This window comes from Drosophila mauritiana, chromosome 2L, assembly GCF_004382145.1.
Source record: "Drosophila mauritiana strain mau12 chromosome 2L, ASM438214v1, whole genome shotgun sequence".
Lineage (NCBI taxonomy): Eukaryota > Metazoa > Arthropoda > Insecta > Diptera > Drosophilidae > Drosophila > Drosophila mauritiana.
Genome location: NC_046667.1, coordinates 10074087 through 10096450, shown reverse-complemented (window position 1 = coordinate 10096450; position 22364 = coordinate 10074087). Strand labels below are relative to the sequence as shown.

The 22364-nt window shown below is 40.9% G+C and overlaps 9 protein-coding genes across 13 annotated transcripts; 7 read left to right on the top strand and 2 right to left on the bottom strand.

Annotated features, from left to right (window-relative positions):
- Positions 1-377: 377 nt before the first annotated feature.
- Positions 378-4652, top strand: LOC117142872 (proteoglycan 4). Of its 3 annotated transcripts, none has more exons than XM_033307160.1 (7): positions 378-393; positions 2067-2273; positions 2434-2529; positions 2587-2659; positions 2723-2826; positions 2887-3013; positions 3074-4652. In XM_033307160.1, exons 2-7 carry the CDS (start codon positions 2101-2103, stop codon positions 4556-4558), a joined length of 2058 nt encoding a protein of 685 aa, XP_033163051.1. In that variant the 5' UTR covers positions 378-393; positions 2067-2100; the 3' UTR covers positions 4559-4652. The 3 variants fall into 3 exon arrangements, with proteins under 3 accessions (XP_033163051.1, XP_033163034.1, XP_033163043.1); XM_033307143.1 differs by lacking the exon at positions 378-393 and adding an exon at positions 658-797; XM_033307152.1 differs by lacking the exon at positions 378-393 and adding an exon at positions 1469-1556.
- Positions 4653-4698: 46 nt separating this feature from the next.
- On the bottom strand, positions 4699-7330 carry LOC117142891 (nicalin-1). Its single transcript, XM_033307172.1, has 6 exons — positions 7076-7330; positions 6740-6818; positions 6207-6675; positions 5775-5957; positions 5284-5712; positions 4699-5219 (listed from the first exon to the last, which is right to left on the bottom strand). Exons 1-6 carry the CDS (start codon positions 7230-7232, stop codon positions 4854-4856), a joined length of 1683 nt encoding a protein of 560 aa, XP_033163063.1. The 5' UTR covers positions 7233-7330; the 3' UTR covers positions 4699-4853.
- A 393-nt stretch (positions 7331-7723) lies between these two features.
- Positions 7724-9792, top strand: LOC117150772 (ubiquitin carboxyl-terminal hydrolase 14). Its single transcript, XM_033317852.1, has 7 exons — positions 7724-7829; positions 7886-8061; positions 8120-8224; positions 8409-8791; positions 8855-9011; positions 9066-9131; positions 9185-9792. Exons 1-7 carry the CDS (start codon positions 7814-7816, stop codon positions 9707-9709), a joined length of 1428 nt encoding a protein of 475 aa, XP_033173743.1. The 5' UTR covers positions 7724-7813; the 3' UTR covers positions 9710-9792.
- Positions 9793-9995: 203 nt separating this feature from the next.
- On the top strand, positions 9996-10839 carry LOC117135244. Its single transcript, XM_033295431.1, has 2 exons — positions 9996-10208; positions 10352-10839. Exons 1-2 carry the CDS (start codon positions 10049-10051, stop codon positions 10804-10806), a joined length of 615 nt encoding a protein of 204 aa, XP_033151322.1. The 5' UTR covers positions 9996-10048; the 3' UTR covers positions 10807-10839.
- A 481-nt stretch (positions 10840-11320) lies between these two features.
- Positions 11321-13890, top strand: LOC117150852 (GATA zinc finger domain-containing protein 14). The gene is made up of 5 exons (XM_033317981.1): positions 11321-11566; positions 11796-12733; positions 13080-13217; positions 13277-13482; positions 13568-13890. Exons 2-5 carry the CDS (start codon positions 11801-11803, stop codon positions 13707-13709), a joined length of 1419 nt encoding a protein of 472 aa, XP_033173872.1. The 5' UTR covers positions 11321-11566; positions 11796-11800; the 3' UTR covers positions 13710-13890.
- A 113-nt stretch (positions 13891-14003) lies between these two features.
- Positions 14004-15141, bottom strand: LOC117135185 (ubiquitin thioesterase otubain-like). Its single transcript, XM_033295295.1, has 3 exons — positions 14933-15141; positions 14559-14858; positions 14004-14494 (listed from the first exon to the last, which is right to left on the bottom strand). Exons 1-3 carry the CDS (start codon positions 15005-15007, stop codon positions 14081-14083), a joined length of 789 nt encoding a protein of 262 aa, XP_033151186.1. The 5' UTR covers positions 15008-15141; the 3' UTR covers positions 14004-14080.
- Positions 15142-15540: 399 nt separating this feature from the next.
- LOC117150913 (phenoloxidase-activating factor 2) lies at positions 15541-18206 on the top strand. Of its 3 annotated transcripts, XM_033318271.1 has the most exons (5): positions 15541-15648; positions 16654-16823; positions 16899-17101; positions 17169-17424; positions 17501-18206. In XM_033318271.1, exons 2-5 carry the CDS (start codon positions 16658-16660, stop codon positions 18106-18108), a joined length of 1233 nt encoding a protein of 410 aa, XP_033174162.1. In that variant the 5' UTR covers positions 15541-15648; positions 16654-16657; the 3' UTR covers positions 18109-18206. The 3 variants fall into 3 exon arrangements, with proteins under 3 accessions (XP_033174162.1, XP_033173999.1, XP_033174084.1); XM_033318108.1 differs by having other exon boundaries at positions 16654-17101; XM_033318193.1 differs by lacking the exon at positions 15541-15648 and having other exon boundaries at positions 16643-17101.
- Positions 18207-18410: 204 nt separating this feature from the next.
- LOC117135108 (ATPase family AAA domain-containing protein 1-B) lies at positions 18411-19701 on the top strand. The gene is made up of 2 exons (XM_033295170.1): positions 18411-18592; positions 18649-19701. The coding sequence occupies exons 1-2, from the start codon at positions 18411-18413 to the stop codon at positions 19574-19576; spliced, it is 1110 nt and encodes a 369-aa protein (XP_033151061.1). The 3' UTR covers positions 19577-19701.
- Positions 19702-20301: 600 nt separating this feature from the next.
- On the top strand, positions 20302-22284 carry LOC117141149. Its single transcript, XM_033304490.1, has 2 exons — positions 20302-20359; positions 20444-22284. The coding sequence occupies exons 1-2, from the start codon at positions 20348-20350 to the stop codon at positions 22079-22081; spliced, it is 1650 nt and encodes a 549-aa protein (XP_033160381.1). The 5' UTR covers positions 20302-20347; the 3' UTR covers positions 22082-22284.
- Positions 22285-22364: the final 80 nt, after the last annotated feature.

Below are 22364 nucleotides of genomic sequence, written 5' to 3'. Positions count from 1 at the left end.
GTAGAGTATCTGAAAAAGAATAAAAAGACATGAGGTAATAATACCCAATTGAATACACCCAGTTTTTGGGTTTACAGTCCAAAAATTTCCATTGGAGTTACAAATGTCAAGTCCACTTTTGCTGAATACATGCTTTTGTTTTAGCTTTCTTCTAGAATGCAGCCATATGATCTTCAGTTTGGGTCTCTAGATGTCTGGATGGCACTTTTCCCCGCCTTATAACGACCATAACGATCATAATAGAATCGTCACATTCGTTCGCTACTGCATTTGTTGTTGCCGGTCGTGTACTATAACTTTTGAAAAGCCCTCGCACTGTTGCAAAGCTCTCTATTTCTATCTCTCTATACAAAGTTCAGCAAGTTCGTTTAGTCTTAAAGTACAACTCGGTGGGTGAGTATCGCGAAAAGCTCGGCACTCGGAGCATTTGAGGTCATCGGGAATACATTTACCAATCTTCCTCATCGGGCATACCTGTGTATATTTTTATCTACATTGTACCCAAAGGTGTACCTATGTATGTGTACCCGTGCGTACCTGTACCCCAATGGTTAAGCTGTAAATGGATACAAAAAGCAAAAGCCGTGGCGAGAATGAGAAAATTCTTTATATAACGCAAATGTTTATATGTCCGATCTTTGTGAAAAGCCTATTGAAAAGTGTGTATTTGTTTGTGTTTAAAATAATCTAAATGATCTCACATTAGTGACGTGCGCGTGAACCCCCAAAATACAAAACTTCGTGCGTGATCACTTTTCACCTGTTGAATTGGCGAAAGCAAAGAGCTTTAAGTTAAGGTATCTTAAACAATATAATCCCTCGTCCAACAGTTGGCATAACTAAGTAAACAAAATGGCCAAACTTCAGTGCGTTCCATCATATGATACCAGATTACACATAATCAATATACGAAAAGTGTCAACAGTGCGCTATAATATTGATTCTAAAGATTTCGGTGCGATATGTGATCATTCCAATCGATCGTGCTCAACACGCGCCGATCTCTAGCTCATCTTTATAGACGTGTATCTGCTAATTTTCCAGGGATCCCCGACCCAACCGAACTCAGCCTATCAGAACCACACTCTTCTGAAGAAAATCAAATGGATCTTAACATATAAAATATATAATATTATATTCAGAAACCTTATAAATAAAAATAAATGGAATAAGCAACAAATAAAATCAAGCATTTTATGTAGTTTCAATAGTATTTTTTATTCCGATGTGCATTCAGTCAGTTTCTATGCTCATGAAACAATATTTTACTCTAATTAAAATGATATTTTCCAAACAAAAACTCGTGAATTCGTATATTCACAGATACGTGTTATAAGTATACTCATTATATACATATTTATGTATCCGCGAAACACTTTCTTATAAACAAAAGCACATTTTAAAATCGATATATATACATGTGGTATTGTTTTAATGTCGTCATTGTTTTTTTTTTTCGAAAGTAACTAAGTATAAGCCCTGTGATTCGTCACCTGCTTAATCAGTTAGCAACGTTGACATTTAATTTGCCTCTGGAAATCGAAAGAAAGTCAACGGTAATTGCATAATTATAATTGTAGTACTAAGTTAACTGATAAAAAACATGATAACGAGCAAAACTCTAGGGTAAGGTTAGTCGAATTTGGTTTAGGTGTGTCTAAAAATTCGTTTCTTTCACTGATCGCTTGATTTTTGCAGTAGTGCTAATTCCCCAATAATTTTGTATATCATATACGATTGATTGACAATATACATATACTCTATAGTTTATATAAACAATTTTGAAGGCCACAAAAACCGGGTTTGTGTGTAGAAACGTACTGCACCCATCAATAAATAGTTATGTCGTCATGCTGGTGATTATATATATACTTGAACATTACAAAGATCAGGGGTATATGGTATTCGAAATACAACTAGGGATAAGCTTTTGAATGCTCTCGTATACAGAAATTTACAATATTTATATATATATATAACCTCATCGACAGCAAAGTGCACTCATAGAATGGTTTTGAAAATATAAAACTAATACCTTAATATTTTGTTTTTTTTTTTTAAATCAGATCTACTAACGGCGGGCATAAACACTAATTCACAATGAGTTGGAACAAGAGGAACACTAGTCACATATCCATATACAACTATCCGGAGCATCTGAATCCATTCTACGAAGATGATAATCACAAACGCCTCCGATTTTTTGGGTTCAGCAAAAAGAAGAACGAGAATGGCAGACATAGTCTGTCGATTGGAAACCTGCAAGAATTGTGGTGAGTTCTTTGGTTTATTTAGTACCTCGAGATCCCTAAAATGTATAAATAACTTTGCTATTGCACCATTTTGTGTCAACTCAAATGTAAAGAGTTTTAGACCATTGCCCTTTATCTTCAATTTAAATGTTGCTAAATGTTAATTTTGCTTTTTTTTTAGGAAATCGTATTCTTTTCGTAAGAAGAAGTCTTCAACATTAGGCATAAACAAAACATCGGAGAGCCCGCCCACTCTTAGACGCGATCTAAACGATAAGTATGTAAATTAATTAGCTAATTTTGGCAAGATTTTTATTAACACCCAAATATGCAGTTCCTATTTGAACTCCAGAGTTTTCCGCGGAGATCGTCACACATCCCTGCAAGATATTGATAGACGACGGGAGGTGATTATCCATATCTATAGGTATTTAACATATAACTAATTATTAAATATTTCATTCACTTAGTCGGACTCATTGTCCTCAAATGGAACTTTCTTCAACCGCAATGATCGATACAGAAGCACAACGCAGTTTTCCGGATATCCCTCGACAAATAATCAGAGCATAAGGTACATATGCGCAACTTCTAAACTCGAATATGATATTAATTATCTTTGCTTCTATTGAAGGTTATCCCAATCTAGTCTAGCCAGCTCTAATCCCTTCGAGTCTCAGCCGGAATCGTGTCCTAGTTCCCCCATGAGCAGCAGAAGATATCGCAAGAAGAGGAGAGCCCCGCCGCCGCCAAAACTTGTGGTAAATCAAATACAATTTTCACAAAGTTCAATCAAATTAAGCTAAATAACATATTTATAGGTCCAAGATTACCTAGCTACCAAAGACATTGAGTCTCTTGCCTCTGAAATTGACGCGTTTGTTAACAACCGAAAAGAATCTTTAATAAAACAAGAAGTTGTGGAGGAGGTCCCCAAATCAAATGAACCAACAATTTTGATTACTGCACCAATCTGCGATAGCGAACCCAACCCCAGCACGTCGCAAGCACCACAAGCCATCAGTGTCAAGCAATCCAATGGATACAGCACGGCCCCTGATAAGGAAAAGGTCACTATCTCCGAATCCGATAACAATACTAATACCCGCACCTCCCCCAAACCGGAATGTAATGGCACCATTCACATCAAGCATGCCCATAAACCCGAACCACCAAGCACACCTATTCAGATTCGAAAAGTCCGCACATCTAATACTGCTGGCCAGCCTAATCCCTGCACTTCCAGTACTCCCGAGTGCAACGCCAGCTTCCACATAAAGCAGTCTTCCGAACACATAACCGTGTGCTCCGAACAGAAACCAAATAACGATGTAAACCAAGTCAACAAAAAGCCAAATGGTACCATACCCGTGGCTATCACAGAAGAGCACTTAGTTGTTAAGGAAACTTCAAAGCCGGCAGAACTTCCGATATATGCTGAGGTTGTCAAGCAATCGGTCGTCTTGGTAGATTCCGAAGACGGTAGTGGTGCCTCCACATCCAAAACCCAGCAGTCAATTGCCAATGAACAAGCTAAACTGCCCGAGGAGTCCACAACTTTGAGAACACATCCCGAGCCAGATGATAACACCTATGTGGAAGAGAGGAAAACCAATTCATTTGGCACGGTCAAACAGATTTCTCAGATTTTCGAAGAGAACATTACTAGTTCCACTGCTCCCAGTCAAGTGCCCAAAAAAGAAGTGCTCACAACAAATGGTGCAATATCAAAGAAAACGGAGAACCATGTGGTCTCCAATGTAATTCAGCCGAATCCAGCTGAAACCAGCGACGTTCTACAAATACGTGAAGATTTTGAGTTGGAAAATAATGTAAGATTAAGATATGAGGAGAGACCTACAAGCGATCGCTATAGATCTTCCATATCTGCGGAACGGGAATCGAATTCCACGCCCACGCCGAGGATGAGGAAGAAGAAGTCCATCAAGGAAGTGCTAGAGTCCATAAGCAGGAATCAGAAGATTCTAAACGAAAGCGCAGCAAAGGGCACAAAGGTTTATTTAACGCCCTCCTATGCTGAGAACAAATACAACTATCCCAATGAGTTAAATAACGTTAATAATAGATCGTCCAAGGAAGTGACGTCCGCCAACATATCAGTTAGCACATCGGATACCAATGAACTACCAGGCCAAAGTAATTTGTTCATAAGCAAGATAAGCAAGTTTAAGGGCCAATTCAGGGAGTCGTCGCCCACTTCATCGAACTTGGATTGGAACCCACTACCGAAGCCAAGTCGAGCGCATAACTCAGCTAGTTCTAACTTCAACAACGGCTCGTGCTAATGAGTGCAATTAATTACGCTGTACACAAATAATATTTATATTAAACATAAACCAAATTTATACACAATAAAACAGAAAAATGTACTTATGATAATCGGAACCATTTTCATTATAACAAAAGGAAATATTTGAAGAATCAATTTCGTATGCCACATCACGCGTGGACAGATTTCTACAGTTCTATAGAGTTTATTAACAATCGTTCAATTAGCATTAGAAAAGTTTTGAAAAATAATTTTGAACATAAGATTTTCCTACTCGCAATCGCAATATTATACTCAATACCATTTTGTTACTAATGTGACTTCATTCTGACTCGTTCAGAAGAGTGTCCATTGGGTTGTCCCGCGGGATCCTCCTTCGTTAGCTTGGAAACTTCATCGTAAAACCGGGGGAAGTATTGTATGGCCAGAAATACAGCCAATAGATAGGCGCCAATGACGAAAGTCAGGAAGAGATCAAAGATCGCCGGCTTCACTCTGTAAACATTTAGTTTAACCTCGTTCTCGTTATAGAACATAAATTCTGGGTCTCTGGCGTCGGGTTTATCGTAAATGATCTTAACATTATTAAGGTATTTTTCGAAAGCATCCTTCACGTCGTTATTATGCAGAATGGATTTCACTCCAAAGTATGGCAAGATGTTTTCCTCCTTAATGGCCTAATAATATTATAGATAAGATATTTATTAATATCTTGTTAAGTCCCAACCATGGCAAACTTACCAGCTGTCCCTCAAAAATGCTGGAGGTTGAATCAACCTTGTACATAAAACTAGCCAGAGCTTCCGCAATAATTCGCGTCGTGTTGAGAGTGTGCTCCAATAGGCGACTCTCGTCGTTTTTGAAAATGGTTGTACGAATGGGGCTTCTTGGACTCTTTACAGATGACAGGGTGAATGAGGGATAGCGCTTTATGCTGAACCGCTCGTGCTCCCAGGCCAGTTTGGTGTCTGCTAGATTGATCTTCTTATGCACACCCTCGACCGCCAGACCATTGGAATACTTTTCAGCTGATGACTTCAAGAGTTTGAAGAAGTTGCTAATAGAAGTCTTATCCTTGGGTGGCTTGGAAACGTGCATGTACAAAGCATTGTCCGTTGTGTAGGATAAGCTTTCGCTAATGGTGTCCAAGCAGAGCACAAACTCAACGTTCTAATAGAGATAGAGATTTCAGATAAAACCTGATATTTATACCCTTTATAAGCTATTTTTACCTGCAGCGCATTGTCATCAACCTCGAGCCACTTCTTGGAGCCCTGGAAGTTTAGTAGGACGCCTGCGTCCGAAAGCAAAAATCGGAGTCGATACTTGGGTGCCATACTGGATGTATAGTGCAATTTACTGAACAACTCCATCAGCACCAGCAAAACTGCAGCATCAGCGTTCACTGGGTAATCCTTGAAATTAAGACAGAATAATTATAATTAGAAGTTAATCTACTTCAGATAAGCTCTTTTGACCTTTCAAATCATTGCCGAGAATCATAAAACCACTTGAACCACTTAGATAAAGGCCACAATCTTTCAGATAGGAAGCCCTTATCTTGTAAGCAGAATTATGGTGTTAATTTAATTTTAGGTTGTAAAACATAGACTAAATTAATCATCTGTATGGATATTTAGCTACATAGCCACCAGATTACTTACATTATATATACCAAAGGTTTTCAGATTCGCTGTTATCAAGATGACGGGAAGTTTTTGTCCATCTGCAACGGATTCCGTGGGTTTTAGGGCCAATTGATTGGGTATCAGTTCACCGTGGATAATGGGAATTTTGCTATTCTTATTGGCCGCAATGCTGCCGCCGCCGACATTAATGTGATATCTGTTGGCCGAGACGGTTACAACCAATTGTGCCAGCGCCGTCTGATTTTGACCCGGACTATCCGTAGTCGTGTACGTAATATCATCAATGATCTTTTCCAAATCTTTGTTGTACGGAGCGAAGTAAATGGGAACAGCAGCTGTGTGGGTCAGCATTGATTGCTCCAGAATAGTTATAAGTTCTTTGGTTTCTGAATCCAGATTCAAGATATTCGAGGGCAACATGAGAATTAGGCCTCCTGCACCTTGCCGTAACTTATCAAAATCATGGATCGACAAGTCGGTTAACCTGTTCGATACAAATTAAATTGTTAAAACATTTCAAACAACAGTATTGAAGAGTTTACACTTACCGTGTGAGCACACAGTGCCTTGAAGTATTCCACGAGTACAAAGATCTAGCTTCTAGGGATATCGATGCTACGCGGCTTCCTACAAAATTTAAGATGAAAAAGTATAGTCGAAAATACATCGGATAAGAAGAATAATTTGTGAAAATTAGTGTTTTAATGAGATTCAAAAGTACTAATTAAATAAAGAACAGCCCTCATCAGTGCACATAAAAATGTGGGTCAGAGCACCCTCGAAATTGTAATGTTTAGATTCGATGCATTGGTGTACAAATATCCATGACGTGGTCTACAATGAATTTACATAATTAATATATGTCTTTTGCATTATTTGCTTACCATAATGCTGTCCATTTAGATCGTATTTGGACATGGAAATAACCTCGAATTCGCTTGGCATTACCGGTGAGCATGTTAACAACAAGGAAAACACAATCAGAAGGCAGTGAGGTAAGCCGCCCCTGAATATTTCGGTTAAACTGTCCGCTTCATTCATCTTTTCACGTTTTAATAGAATAATTTCCTAATAAATTTACCGATGTTGGCAATTAACTTATTGTAAAAATGAATTGGAAAACTATCAGCTGTTTTATCGATGATTATCGTGGTTGAAATGTGTGAGTCAATCGGACTACGACATTTTTGTTCTTTTGGAATGATGGAATAGAACATAATTCGAATCTTGTGAGCGTCCAAAAATTTGAAACTAAGAACTTTATTTATTAATTAGTTAATAAAAACTTAATTTTATTACCAATTTAAAAACATGATATTTTATAAGACGTGGACCAACTTATAAGATTGAAAATTCGTATCATATTATATGCACTTCTTTTAAGCACTTTTGTATTACTTCTGTCAACCACAATCAATTTATTTAAATATGTGTGTTGAAATACTTATATTAACATTTTGCTCAATTCGTTCCATTTCCGTAATTCCAAACTGATCGATAGTTGCTGCACTTTATAAAGTTTGCAATGCAGAAAAGTATCGTTGTTTTGCGCATCTCTGCTTCGGCTAGTATGACTTTGAATTTTACAGAAAGAACAACTTTTATAAAAGAAAAAATTAGCCATGCCCGCATTTAAAGGTAGCATTGTGTTTTACAACTCCTGTTTGCGCACAGACTCATCGTCCTACTTTCAGTTAAGGTGAAGTGGGGCCGGGAGCTCTACACAGATATCGTTGTAAACACCGACGAGGAGCCGATTTTGTTTAAGGCCCAGTTGTTTGCCCTGACTGGCGTTCAACCGGATCGCCAGAAAGTTATGTGCAAGGGCGGCATTCTGAAGGATGACCAGTGGAATCTGCAGATCAAGGACGTAAGTGGGCATCCATGATCCTTTGGCGCCTAACCAGCATCGGTGTTTCCTTTTGCAGGGCGCTGTGGTCCTGTTGCTGGGCAGCAAGGAAAGTGTTCCAGAAGTGCCTGCCACTCCGGTCAAATTCATTGAGGACATGAACGAAGCTGAGGCAGCCACAGCGGTATGTATTTTGCCGGATATAAGCAATTATAATAATAATCACAATTAAAACTAACTAGATGGGGAAGTTATAGTAAAAGTCCCGACAGCAATCCAACTAAATAAGCTTTAGATCCTTGATTTCCTTATATCGTTATTTGAGGATATGAATATTTTGTTCTCATATAAACTATACATCTTTTCAGATGCGTCTACCGGCTGGGCTGACAAATCTGGGCAATACGTGCTACATGAACGCCACTGTCCAGTGCCTGAACGCAGTGCCCGAGCTCCGCACTGCCCTGAGCACTTTCAGTAACGATGGAACCGACACCATGTCGACCGCATTTTCCATATCATCTGCCATGAAGTCTATATTTGCTCAAATGGAGAAGGGCACAACTGTGACGCCAATTGTGCTGCTGCAGGCTTTGCACCGGGCATCCCCGCAATTTGCCCAGACTGGCGAAAATGGCACCTACAGGCAGCAGGACGCCAATGAGTGCTGGGCAGAGATCCTGAAAATGTTGCAGCAAAAGCTGCGGCCAACAAACCAGGAACCATCGAATACTGTCCAGAAGAGGCACAGGTGAGCGTGCACACAATCTTGATGCTTCTTTTTGAAAATATTTATTACATACACCAATTTTAGCTCGTTTATCGACCAGTTTTTTGGTGGCACTTTTGAAGTTAAGATGAGCTCTGAAGAGGAACCCGATGAACCTTCAACAGTAACAAGCGAAAATTTCTTGCAGTTAAGTTGCTTCATTTCCATGGATGTTAAGTACATGCAGAGCGGTCTGAAATCTGTAAGCATAATCGTAAGCACTTTTAAGCAGCGCTAATTTTGCCAAAATTTTCAGAAAATGAAAGAACAGCTGGTGAAAAAATCTGAAACCCTGGGACGCGATGCAAAGTACATTCGAACTGTGAGGATTGTAGCTAATGTTTGCGTTACGAAACTAATCTTATCCTGTTTCAGTACTTGGTGAGCCGACTTCCAGCCTATCTCACCGTACAATTTGTGCGCTTTCAATACAAAGGAAAGGAGGGCATAAATGCCAAGGTGTTGAAGGATATCAAATTCCCCATTGACTTCGATGCCTTTGAGTTGTGTACCCCCGAATTGCAAAACAAGCTCTGCCCAATGCGCTCGAAATTTAAGGATCTGGAAGACAAGAAAATGGAAGTTGACGTTGTCAAACGCAATGAACCCAACGAAGAGAAGAAGGACGTTAAGTACGAGCAGTTCTGGTTCGACGACGACTTGGGCAGCAACAATTCGGGATACTATACGCTGCAGGCGGTGCTCACGCACAAGGGACGCTCCAGTTCGTCGGGTCATTATGTGGCCTGGGTTCGCTCCAGCGGCGATGTGTGGTTCAAGTTCGATGATGATGAGGTCTCCGCCGTGGCCACTGACGAGATCTTGCGGCTTTCCGGCGGCGGAGACTGGCATTGCGCCTATGTCCTGTTATATGCGCCCAGACGTTTGGAGAAACTATAAGTAATTGTGTTAACGTCATTACATTTGTATTGTTAATATAATAATTCTGAATAAATAACCAAATCCTTAAGGGTGAACTCTCATTTCCAAGTCTTCAATTCGCATTTGTTTGTGACACAAAAATGGTAAAAGTTAAATGATTATTAGGTTTCCATAAGAAAAAGTTTTAATATTTAATGTATCTATTTACTCAAATAACGGCTGAGTTTAAAATTTACCAACAGTGGTTCGTTTCCAATAGGCTCGTCGGCGTTACCTTGACAGGCGACATATGGTATTTTACGGCAATAAGGTCACACCCAAATCGTCAAATTGCAAGTTATCTTAGTGTTTATAAATATGGATAGTAATGATTTAGGAACAACAGATGCGAATTCTGCACAGCAGTCGCTTGCTTTGCGTCGGGAATTGCGCAGAAAGAAAATATTGGAGTCGTCCAAGGCACGACTGGACAAATTGAATAGCAGATCAACGTCGGCGTTTCAGAATGAAAACCTCGGTAACACATGATCTTCTATGTACATATATCTACATATGTACATATGTTGAACATATGCCAATGTTATGATTTGTGTCAAACTGCATATTTTATGCACTAACAGAGCTCTCCATTTATAAATGTTTATGATTTCCTAATTTCAGATGGTGAACCCTCGAATACGCAATATTCCGATCCGGAGGTGGAGCCGGATATTCCAATAAGGCGTTCGTTTCTGCCAGAACAACCTGCTCCCCGAAGAACCACGTCACGAAATGCATTTCTTAAGAGCAGAGTTCACATTATTTTGGCGGCTTGCTTTGGATTTCTTTTGGCTCTTTACACGAACAGCAGTGTTTTCATTCCCGTTCTGCTTTTCGTGATTGCGGAGCTGGCATTTCTGCAGAATTTCAAAGAAGACCATTTACCGGCCAGCATGGGACCCTTGTTACTTATGTTCATCAATCCGAATATTACCAGCAAAATTAAGCAGTTTAGCAGTATATTTTTTATTCTTCAGTCATTGTTGGGCGATCTTGCGATAACCGTTTGTGTTGTTTGTTCAGGAAGCATGCTCTTACTAAATTTTAGACCCGACTATGCTACAATTGTTAAATAAAAATCATGTTATATGCAAGAAACACTATCAAAACCAGGTAAATCATTCATACATCTAAAATGAAGGACGTCAGCCGAGGACCAAAAAACAACCACCATTGCGTTTTCAGCACTGGCAGCGACTTTAGGTGCTGTACAGCACTGTTTATCTGAAATACTTATGTATAAAAACTTTAAGACCGTTAACAACCCCTAATTTTAAGTCTATATTTTCTAATTTAAGTTGCCTGATTATTAAAAAACTTCTTTCATTCTGAAAAAGTTTCTTCAAATCGCCTAAAACAAAAAACAAAAGCTTGTTAATACGTTTTTAGAGAGAAATACAAAAAATACCTTTGAGAAAATTACAATTCTCTGAGTTTTCTTACATATCTTTTAAGTATTTCTAAAAATAGACCCAGGACCGTCCGCCTGTCAGGACATAGTAATAGTAATTGGAAAACACCTTCACTGAGCATGCCCAGAAACGCGAAAAAAGGAAAAGTGCCCACCCTCGCCTGTGGGCCTGCGCATACTTTGTATCGATTTTAAGACTGTGTACTTATTTCATAAGCTTGTGGCGAAAAGATGTTTTCATAAACAAGTGCAAGGTGGAAATTAGTGCTTGAAAAATATATGATTAGTGCAATCGGCTACCGTAGATAAGTATAATTATGCAGCCGTTAAAAATGGCATAACATCGAGCTGCTGCGCAAGGATATTCGGATTTACAAACGCTCTTGGCAGATTTTTTTTCCCCCGAGTAATACGAAACTAATAAGGTAAAAACCACCTCTGGTATCCATGAATAAAGTTTAAGAAACTACAAATTAAGTTTTCTGGGTGTGATTTGTTTTCAATTCAAACGATTTGAATATTAACTGCTTTAAGTGAGCATGAGGCATTAGTACTTTGATTGAAAATCAATATTTTAAAATAACCTTACTAACGAAGGGCGACAAGGGTCTTGGTCTCAGTCTTATTGATTTGCAAACCCATTCGCAATTGCAGCCATCATGGGAACGGTGTTGAGCTTCAATCCGCGGGATCGCCATCCCATCTACTCGTCCCAGCCAAATTTTCAATATAACCACTCGACCGATATGCGGAACGAGAACGACAGCACTGGCTCCATAGACTCCCATCTAAACAACTTCTCCTACGAGCAGCTGAACAATGCCAAGAATCGGGAGAACAAGAAGTCCGCCTGCCATCCGATGGCCAAGAATGTGATTGGCCAGCCGGGTGGTCAGTGTGGCGGCGTCCACATCAATCTGCAGACACAAACCCAGCTGAGCTCGCACAATTTGAACAATCTGGCGAACGCCTCGAAGGACACCATCACCAATGTGCTGGACACGCATAACGAGAACTCGGTGCTCAAGGCGGAGAAGAGCTCGTTCGAGAAGAACCTGAAGAAGCACTCGATCTTCATCAATGCGCTTTCGTGGAAGAAGCTCTCCACGTCGCACAACAAGAAGAAGATCGAGAACAAGAACAAGTGCGCCAACCTGCCCACGGCCTGCTTCAAGGCCCAGCTGCTGGAGTCCTCGTTCGCCTCGTCCTCGGACAAGAATCGCAACATCCAACTGCACTGCAATCGCATTGAGGAGCACAACCAGCAGCACTGCAACCAGCATCCCCATCCCCATCCGCACCAGCATCAGCTTCAGCTCCAGAATCAGCACCAGCATCAGCACCAGAATCAGAATCAGAACCAGAATCAGGTGCAGGACATCCGGGAGGAGGTCATGACCGGTCCGCCGGGCAAATCGCAGAACCCTTCCAAGGCGAAAGACCCCGTCAAGGTCAACAATAAGAACTCCATGTCGAACCACAACAAGCTGATCCAGAAACAGCCCCTGACGCTCAGCCTGCCACAGCAAGTCCAGGCCTCGTCCATTCAGATCAAAAACACCAACCAGATCCCACGCAAGACCGTCATTCAGGTGCGTAGTCGCATTTAAGATCCTAACATATTAGTGGGGGTGGCTTTTAGGAACCAACTTGTGTAGCATACTTTCGAACACACAACATTTTGAATTTAAAGACCACATCATATCAAATAATGAAACCTAAGTCCTGAGATTTTTGAGTTTCATAATAAGTTTTTGAGTTTCATAATAAGTTCCTTAACGAAATAACAAGATAATATATTTTCTTTGCGGTTTCTAAGTTCAGGGATTAGAACTGATTAAAAGGAATAGGTTTAAATTTCCTTATACTCCTTAAATTCCTTATTCCAAACAAAAGATGAAATGGGTTTTATATAGGATTTTTTTGAACACCTCGCAGGCCTCCACTTCGGAATTGCTTAAGTGCTTGGGCATGTTCTTGCACTGTCGTTGTCAGCGGCTAAACAACTTCGATGCCGGGGATGCGGTCATGTGGCTCAGAGCAGTGGATCGCAGCCTTTTGCTCCAAGGATGGCAGGTATAGTAGCAGGTCTGCCACATGTCCTTCAAACAATAAGCAAATCATTTAATCCCAAGGATGTGGCGTTCATAAACCCAGCCAACGTGGTGTTTGTCTACATGCTGGTCCGCGAGCTGGTCAGCGGAGAAGAGAGCAAGGAATCGGATCTTCAGGCTTCAGTACTCACCTGTTTGTATCTGTCCTATTCGTATATGGGCAATGAAATCAGCTATCCACTCAAACCGTTTTTGGTTGAAGACTCGAAGGAAAAGTTTTGGGACAGGTAAGTTAAATATAAAGTTAATTTCAATGAAATATGTTGCCGTTTACCTTTACCTTTTACCTTTAATCTTCAATGTAACGTACAGGTGCCTCGTCATTGTGAACAAGCTAAGTGATAAAATGCTTAAAATCAATGCTGAGCCTGGATTTTTTACCGAAGTCTTTACTGAGCTGAAATCTTGTGGTCAATATCATCCTACAATTAAATCATACTGTGGAGGCGCCTGACGGATGGACGACCGGGAGATTATTGTCAACCTCTCATTGTCTGCGCATCGCCAGAAATTTCCCGATGAAATGATGGCGAAGTACCGTTAATAAAACTTAATATTTTATAAAACATTAGACAATTTCATTATGTCACTATCACAATCGTTCAAATCAAATAATAAAGATTAGTGTTTAAATAAATTAACATCTACGGTATGTGTAAAATGTGCGTTTCCATTGCTGGGCCAATCAATCAATTAACCAATCTGAATCCCACACAGAACCAAAAACAGAAGGGAAATATCCACCATATATGCAAATAAATGGTAGTTTATTATACATCTTATATACATAAATCGTTTCGTAATCTAGAAACTATTGAGAGCAAATCAATTTGGATACAGTATATCGTAGTGGCCTGGTCGATATATCAGGTAAATTCGGGGCTCGCTTCCCTCGGGGAAGTCGTGGGCCTTCACAGTCCCACCCTCGCCACGGTCCAAGTACTCGACACGGACTCCAGCGCCGAGGGCGGTGCAGAGCGCGATGATGTGGATGTGATCCGATTCCTTGTACATCGGTTCCACTTCCAGATGGCGAAACGCCTCAATGGTGAGGTCCCCTTCGATGAAATTTTGGTAAAAGTCGGCCTCCTCCTGCAGTTTTCCCGAGGTAATCAAACGCAGGTAAACCACCACGTAGTCGGAGTATCCCTGCTCATTGAAGATCTTGTGCAACTCGTCCTGGACCGCGCTGTGTCCTCCTGCATTGTCGGGACTAACGCGCTGGATGACTTCCATAAACTGAACATACAAAATGCGGCATTATCATAGGGAATTCGTTTTGCATTTGTGCGGCTAAACATACCGTTTCGTGGAAGTCCTCCAATGTAAAACTGGGAAATCCCAGCTGAACGAGCTTCTCCTTGGACTCCTCGGCCAGCTTTTTGAACTCCTGGTAGGCACTGCTGTTTGAGATCAAGTACTCTAAGTAGGAGTAGGCGAAGGCTCTGAAGAAACAATTGCCATCGGGGCGGGTGCGGCGAATGAACTTGTACTTTTTGGACAGATCCTGGATCTTGGCGGTGAAGATTTCGTCGCCACTGTACTCCGCGTACAAACAGGTGAGTGGCAACTGCTCGCTGATCAAGGGAGTTGTGTCGCTGATCTGTAATTTTTGAAATTCGGCATTATTTCTCGGTTCATTGTCGCTATTGTGTGTAAGTATTTCTGCAGACTCACCTCTTTTTCAATATCCCGTTTCTGCTGAATTATTAGCTCGTCGCGATTGCCATCGTTATGGGTAAACGGCTCCATGTTTCTCTGAATACTGAACAATTGCGGCACTTCCTTTGAATTTACTTTACTTTGTATTCATTTGATGAACTAAAAAGAATTCCTGTTCATCATATGTATGTGTAGGCGCATCAAATGTCACACACACAGGTCTAGAGGCGAAACTCACGGACACACTGATGCTTTCGATTTTATCGCACAGCTATCGTTATCGGGTTTCAATTCCGATTGTTCCTCCGAATGGCTCGAGAATAAAAATAAATTAATAAATAGTAAAAACTATGGGAACATATTAAATCTTTTATCTAACCATATACAATATATTAAACTATATATTGCGGAAAAGTATTTGCGAAATAGTATTTAAATTTCATTAATGTAACATAAAATATTTAAAATCGCATCATAGAAACACGCTAAAGTTTTGGTACCTTTTAAACTGTTTCATATCTCAAATATACGCACATAATTTTAATAAAACATATAAACTTTGAACTGGTTTTCCGCTGTGTAATACGTAGGCTGGGAACTTCAATTGGAACCAGCTTTTAAAGCTTCTCGTCAGAAGATCATCGGCTCGGACTTAAGATTGAATAAGAAATCAATTCAGTTGAGTGTTTTCTTCATTGCTCAGCGAACGTTGCGCTACTTTAATAAATTAAGTAAGTCTTACTAATAGAGTATAATTTATACTAACTAAAATTGAACTTAATTCAATTTAATGAAAATTTGTGGTTCAGTTAAGTGGATATCTGCAAGAGTTCAATCTTTTCAGTGCTTCCTATGTTCTGTAACATCTACAATACATTTTTCATCCATATATGTATGCACATGTGTATATATTTAGCATTTTAATCAATCTAAAAGATGTTAAAGTTCAATGAATAAAGTGTACAAAATATCTCCTCCTCACTTTTATGAGCACAAATCAGAGCCAATGGGAATACACGTATATATGTTAATGAAGAAGCATTGTATAATGCTAAGTTTACTTGAAACTAAAACCAGTTTTTGCAAGGAACATATTGTTAGCAATAATGGTGAACCTTTGTGTGTAAATGCCAATTAATTATTGTGTTATAACTTATTATTAGGGCCTCATTTTATTCTTGCGAAAAATGGCTGAAGTGCACTTACACATAAGAAACTATTTATGTGTTTTAAAGTAATTATACATGCTTTGTTTTTATTGACAGCGAAAATTGACCCACCGCAATACACTAGCATTTCTTATCGCCAAAAGTCATATTTAAACAAAAAAGCAATCAGGAATGATAATGAGCCGATCTAAAAGAAACAATACGTACATATATGTATATTTGCTCCGAATTTTAGTATTCAAAAAAGAAAGCAAAGCCTCACTGATAAGACAATAAATTCTAAAGATAATTAGGTTAATTATTCGCCGCATAAACATAAACGTATTCGTATCCGCATCTCCCTTTCGTTTAAATGTGTCACTCTGTTTTGGGGGAATTACATTTACCATTTTCCGGCTTAAGTGCGATATTCCAGCAATAACAATCGTCGTTATATCACCAATACTCGAGCTTTACTTGCTTGTCTTCATCTCTTTCCTCGAATAAGTGAGCTTTCTGACCTTAATTATGTTTGCTTAAAACAATATGTAAAACGAATAAAGAGCACGATTCAATTTTGCATTCCAGGAATATGATATTACTAAATTGCCTAGTAATATGCCTGTGCATATTTTCCTGTGGAGCCCAGGACTCTTCCTTGGATAAATTGATATCGGACATATTTAAAACGGACGAAACACCCAAAGCATCATCCACTCCCCCTCCGGCGGTGAGCCCCAAGGATTCTGGTAGTACGGGATCCGGAAACGGAGGATCCGGAAACGGAGGATCCGGAAACGGAGGATCCGGAAACGGAGGATCCGGAAACGGAGGATCCGGAAACGGAGGATCCGGAAACGGAGGATCCGGTTCAGCTCAGTATCAGTCCTGTGGCGATCAAAAGGAGTGTGTTCCTCGCTGGTTGTGCGCCAATAATACGATTAACACCAGTGGCGATGGTATCATAGACATTCGAATTAATACGGAATCCGACTGCAAGAACTACTTGGATCTGTGCTGTGATGTGTCCAACAAGGTAACACATACATACCTATAAGAAAGGCTCTGATTACTTAAAATAAACTCTTATTTTATTTGTAAAGAGAGAAGAATCGATTATCAAATATAAGCCTGATCATCCCGAAGGCTGCGGTTACCAGAATCCCAACGGTGTTGGCTTTAAGATCACTGGAGCTGTCAACCAGGAGGCCGAGTTCGGAGAATTCCCCTGGATGCTGGCCATTCTCCGTGAAGAAGGCAACCTCAACCTGTACGAGTGTGGAGGAGCTTTGATAGCTCCCAATGTGGTTCTGACCGCGGCGCATTGCGTTCACAACAAACAGCCCAGTAGCATTGTTGGTAAGTACATCTATCTACGCAACCTATGAAATACATATGTATATGTATAAATCTAATTATGAACTTTAACTTTAAGTGAGAGCTGGCGAATGGGATACGCAAACGCAGACTGAGATCAGACCGCACGAGGACCGATATGTCAAGGAAATAATCTACCATGAGCAGTTCAGCAAGGGATCACTCTTTAACGATGTGGCTGTCATGCTGTTGGAAAGTCCATTCACCCTCCAGGAGAACATCCAGACGGTTTGCCTGCCCAATGTGGGTGATAAATTCGATTTCGATCGCTGCTATGCCACCGGCTGGGGCAAGAACAAGTTCGGCAAGGATGGGGAATACCAGGTTATCCTGAAGAAGGTCGACATGCCCGTGGTGCCCGAGCAGCAGTGCGAGAAAAATCTGCGCGAAACTCGCCTCGGCAGGCATTTCATTCTGCATGACAGCTTCATTTGCGCCGGCGGTGAGAAGGACAAGGACACCTGCAAGGGCGATGGTGGTTCCCCGCTGGTGTGTCCAATTGCTGGCCAGAAGAACCGCTTCAAGTCCGCCGGCATCGTTGCCTGGGGCATCGGATGCGGCGAGGAGAACATTCCCGGAGTTTACGCCAGCGTGGCCAAGCTACGTCCGTGGATCGACGCCAAATTGAAGATTTGGAGTATTGACCCCAGGCACTATACACCCTAAGAGCAAAATTGTTACTTGAATTTTTGGGTTTAAATTCATACTTCAGATTGCTCTCACTTAATATATGCCCAATATGTTAATACTCAAAAGTTAAAAAACAATCTTTTTTATTCTGGGAACTGTGAAAAAGGAACTGGCTTACAAAAATTGAATTGAGTTGGCAGCACGTTTGAGCTTGTTGATATAAATTTAATTTGCCGCACCTGGTCACACTGGCGTCTGTGTGCATGGGGAATAAGAACAAGAAATATTAGATTCGTGCAAGCAAACGTATTTGCTTTGAATTGAATATCTGCAGAGACATGGACAACTTCGGACTGGGCGGAGCGGAGCTAAGCAAGGGGCAGATATTCCAGGTACTGGTTCGCCTGTCTGTGGCCTCGCTGATCACATATTATTCGGTGAAATGGATGATGAACCAGATGGATCCGACCAGTAAAAACAAGAAAAAGGCCAAAATTCTGGCTGAGGAGCAGCTAAAGAGGTTTCTATTAGACTCATATAGAATATCTTGTACATGTGTTAACCTTTTCCATGCAGGCTGGCCGAGCAGGAGGGCTTCAGGCTAAAAGGGCAAGAGTTTAGCGACTACGAGCTTATGATTGCGTCACATCTTGTTGTTCCCGCCGACATAACAGTCAGTTGGGCCGATATCGCCGGTCTGGATGCAGTCATTCAGGAGCTCCGGGAATCGGTGGTGCTGCCGATCCAGCACAAGGATCTCTTCAAGCATTCGAAGCTGTGGCAGGCGCCCAAAGGCGTCCTGCTCCATGGGCCGCCGGGCTGTGGAAAGACGCTGATAGCGAAGGCGACGGCAAAAGAGGCGGGAATGCGCTTTATCAACTTGGACGTCGCCATTCTTACCGACAAGTGGTATGGGGAATCCCAGAAATTGACTTCTGCTGTCTTCTCGCTTGCATCGCGAATCGAGCCATGCATTATTTTTATTGACGAAATAGACTCATTTTTGCGATCGCGAAACATGAACGACCACGAGGCCACCGCCATGATGAAGACCCAGTTTATGATGCTGTGGGATGGCCTCAGCACGAACTCCAACTCGACGGTGATTGTGATGGGTGCCACGAACAGGCCGCAGGATCTAGACAAGGCCATTGTGCGCCGCATGCCAGCCCAATTCCATATTGGTCTGCCCTCGGAGACCCAAAGAAAAGACATCCTGAAGCTGATCCTCCAATCGGAGGAGGTAAGTCAGGATGTCGACTTGAATCGCTTGTCCAAGCTCACAAATGGCTTCTCGGGCTCAGACCTGCGGGAAATGTGCCGGAATGCTTCAGTTTACCGAATGAGGCAGCTCATCACGTCCAGAGATCCGTCAGCTGCAGCGCTGGATCGCAACAACGTCCGCATCACCATGGACGATTTGCTGGGCTCGCACTTAAAAATTAAGGAATCAAAGATGCACACGGGCAGCCTATTCTTAGAGAATAGAATCGAATTAGATTAAGCTGACCATTGTTTATTCAAGCACCCGATATACCCAACTTAAATTTGTATAATAAACTTTTTATTTGCCTTTCGAGAGGAGCTCCAATGTTATGTGCTCGTCGTGAAAAAGGTTGCGTTAATTAACCCTGTTCTCTGCCATCCTAAATGGGTATCCGGAAAACGTAGTTTTGGTAGTCTTGAAAACAGCAACGGATACAGCAGGAAATTACACAATCCATAGCATTTCCTTAAAGTGAAGCTCAATGCACTTTAATTATTACATTTACGGGCTTCTGTGCAATATTCACCTAGAGAAATTTCAAACATTTATAAAGATATTGCACTTGTACACATCTTCAAACACACACACACGCACAACTTGCGTCACGCGACTGTGGGCTTTCAATCGTAAAAAAAATATAAGTAAACTTGTGCAGTTTTATTCTCTTTTAAAAAGGTCGTTTATTTCTGACGGCATTTCAATCGTCAAACTAGTACTTAAAATTTAAATGTAGGTATAATAAAAATGTATGCGAGTCTTGCATTTTGGCTCAAAATACACATTTTAAATAATCAAACCAAAGCAATTTAGTTAATGATCTTTTTGGATAATTTCTTAATAAAGAAATGTATAGAGTGTACAAACTTCAAGCTAAGAAATTTCCTTCTCCACATTTTAGTTATGTTTCGTGCTCATATAAATACTTTCTTCGATTGGCGCAAATCATTTCTGTTGAAGGCGTTGATTAAACCACTTCAAATCCAAGCGAGACTATATACTTTTCAAAAAATGAACCCATTGGTAAGCTATTTTCCCAATTTGTCTTTTTGATAGGAGATATCTTGTATCTACATACTTCATTTGCACGCATCCTTTCTATTTCAGTTAACTTTGATTCCTGGATACCTATTCATAACCTTAATAATTATTGGAAGTACAGCACACAGTAATTCCTATGCTGTGAATAAAACCAGTAGTGTCGAAAGTGGTGAGTGGAGCTATCCTGAATACGGAAAAGGATCTACTCACAATACCGGAAGAAGACCGGAAAAGCTGGATCTGCAACAATATAATCGGGAAACTGAACGCAATGTGACTTTGAAACGCGGCGTGAAAAACTATCAAAAACAAGGCGATAAAATTACGAGGCATAAACTGAAATATAAGCCATCTGGTGCTCGAAGAAAAAATGTGAGTCCCCATTATGCGGATGAGAGTACGGAAAGTAGGCATTATCATACATTCGAAGAGATCCACGAGCATATCGATGAGGACGATGGTCAGTACCAGGCATCCGAACAGGTCGGAACACAAGCGATCCTGCACGAACATGTCGAGCAGTCGGGAAAGAAGGATGCGAAGCGGATGAAGGTGAAAATCAAGCACCACCATCACCATCATCATCACAACCACATCAAGGAGCTGATCAAAACGGTGCCACAACCGTATCCCGTGGAAAAGGTCGTCCATGTGCCCATCGAGAAAGTTGTCGAGAAGATCGTACATGTGCCCAAGCTCGTGAATGTTACGGTTGAGAAAATAGTGCATGTGCCCATCGAAAAGATAGTGGAAAAGGTGATTCACATCCCGAAGCCAGTCCAAGTGCCCAAACCATATGTGGTCGAAAAGATAATTGAGAAAATAGTCCACGTACCGAAGCCGTATCCTGTGCTCCGGACTGTCCCGTATCCGGTCGAAATAAAGGTGCCAGTTCATCTCGAGAAGAAGGTACCAGTGCCCTATAAGGTTGAGGTAGAACGAAAGGTTCCCGTTTACATTCGCTCCAGCGAGCCATATAAGTTCGAGTCATCTTCAATCTACGAAAGTTATCCCCGCGGCGAGGAGTTCAAATTCAACATGGAAATGGATCATCCACCGCCCAGAGAACACGAACCATCCAGCCTGCCTTCATCAAACTACTACAACAGGATATACAAATCTAGGGAATTGGATCATCCTCCGAGAATGGAGGACTATCAAAGCTCCGTGTCCACACAGTTAAAGCACGATTACGCAACGAAAAGTACTCCCGATCAGCAGTTTAAACACGATTACGTGACGAAAAGTAGTATTGATCCTCAATTCAAGCCCGATTACGTGACGAAAAGTGGTATTGATCCTCAATTCAAGCCCGATTACATAACGAAAAGTAGTATTGATCCTCAATTTAAACATGATTACGTAACGAAAAGTAGTTTTGAATCGCAGTATAACCAGGAATACGTACCCAAAACTAGCATTGAATCGACTTCTCCTGGACGGGATGGGGTTTCCCTGAAACTCGTCGGTCCCCCTACTCCTTTCAATATCACGGGAAAGGATTTGGAGACCGCCAACTCTGCTCCAGATTTCGTTAATAGCTCCAACGTAGACCTAAGTCCACAGGAATCGGCTAACGCCTATCGCGGTATGCCATTCTCTATACCATTTCAGTTTGTACAACTCCAACCAATGGCCTTCCAAAGTCCAATACATGTGGAACTGCCAATCCAATCCGCTTCAGGAGAAGCTGCTCAAAAGTGATAACCTAATCAAATGTTTAGCGTAATTAATCCTATTCAGAGAAATTATCATATACCTGCCAGACTTTTAAAAGACTTTTTCACCAAAATAATAAGTTGCTACAAGTTTATGATAAATCGAAACCCACATTCATAAGCAATAAAACATACTAAGCCTAACAAGTAACGAGAAATTAATTGTAATATACTTTTACATATTCTAAATAATAAAACCGTTTTTATGCCGATATTACTTTTTTTTAGACTGTGTTGTATTTTTTTTTTAAGGAATACCCTCAACAATG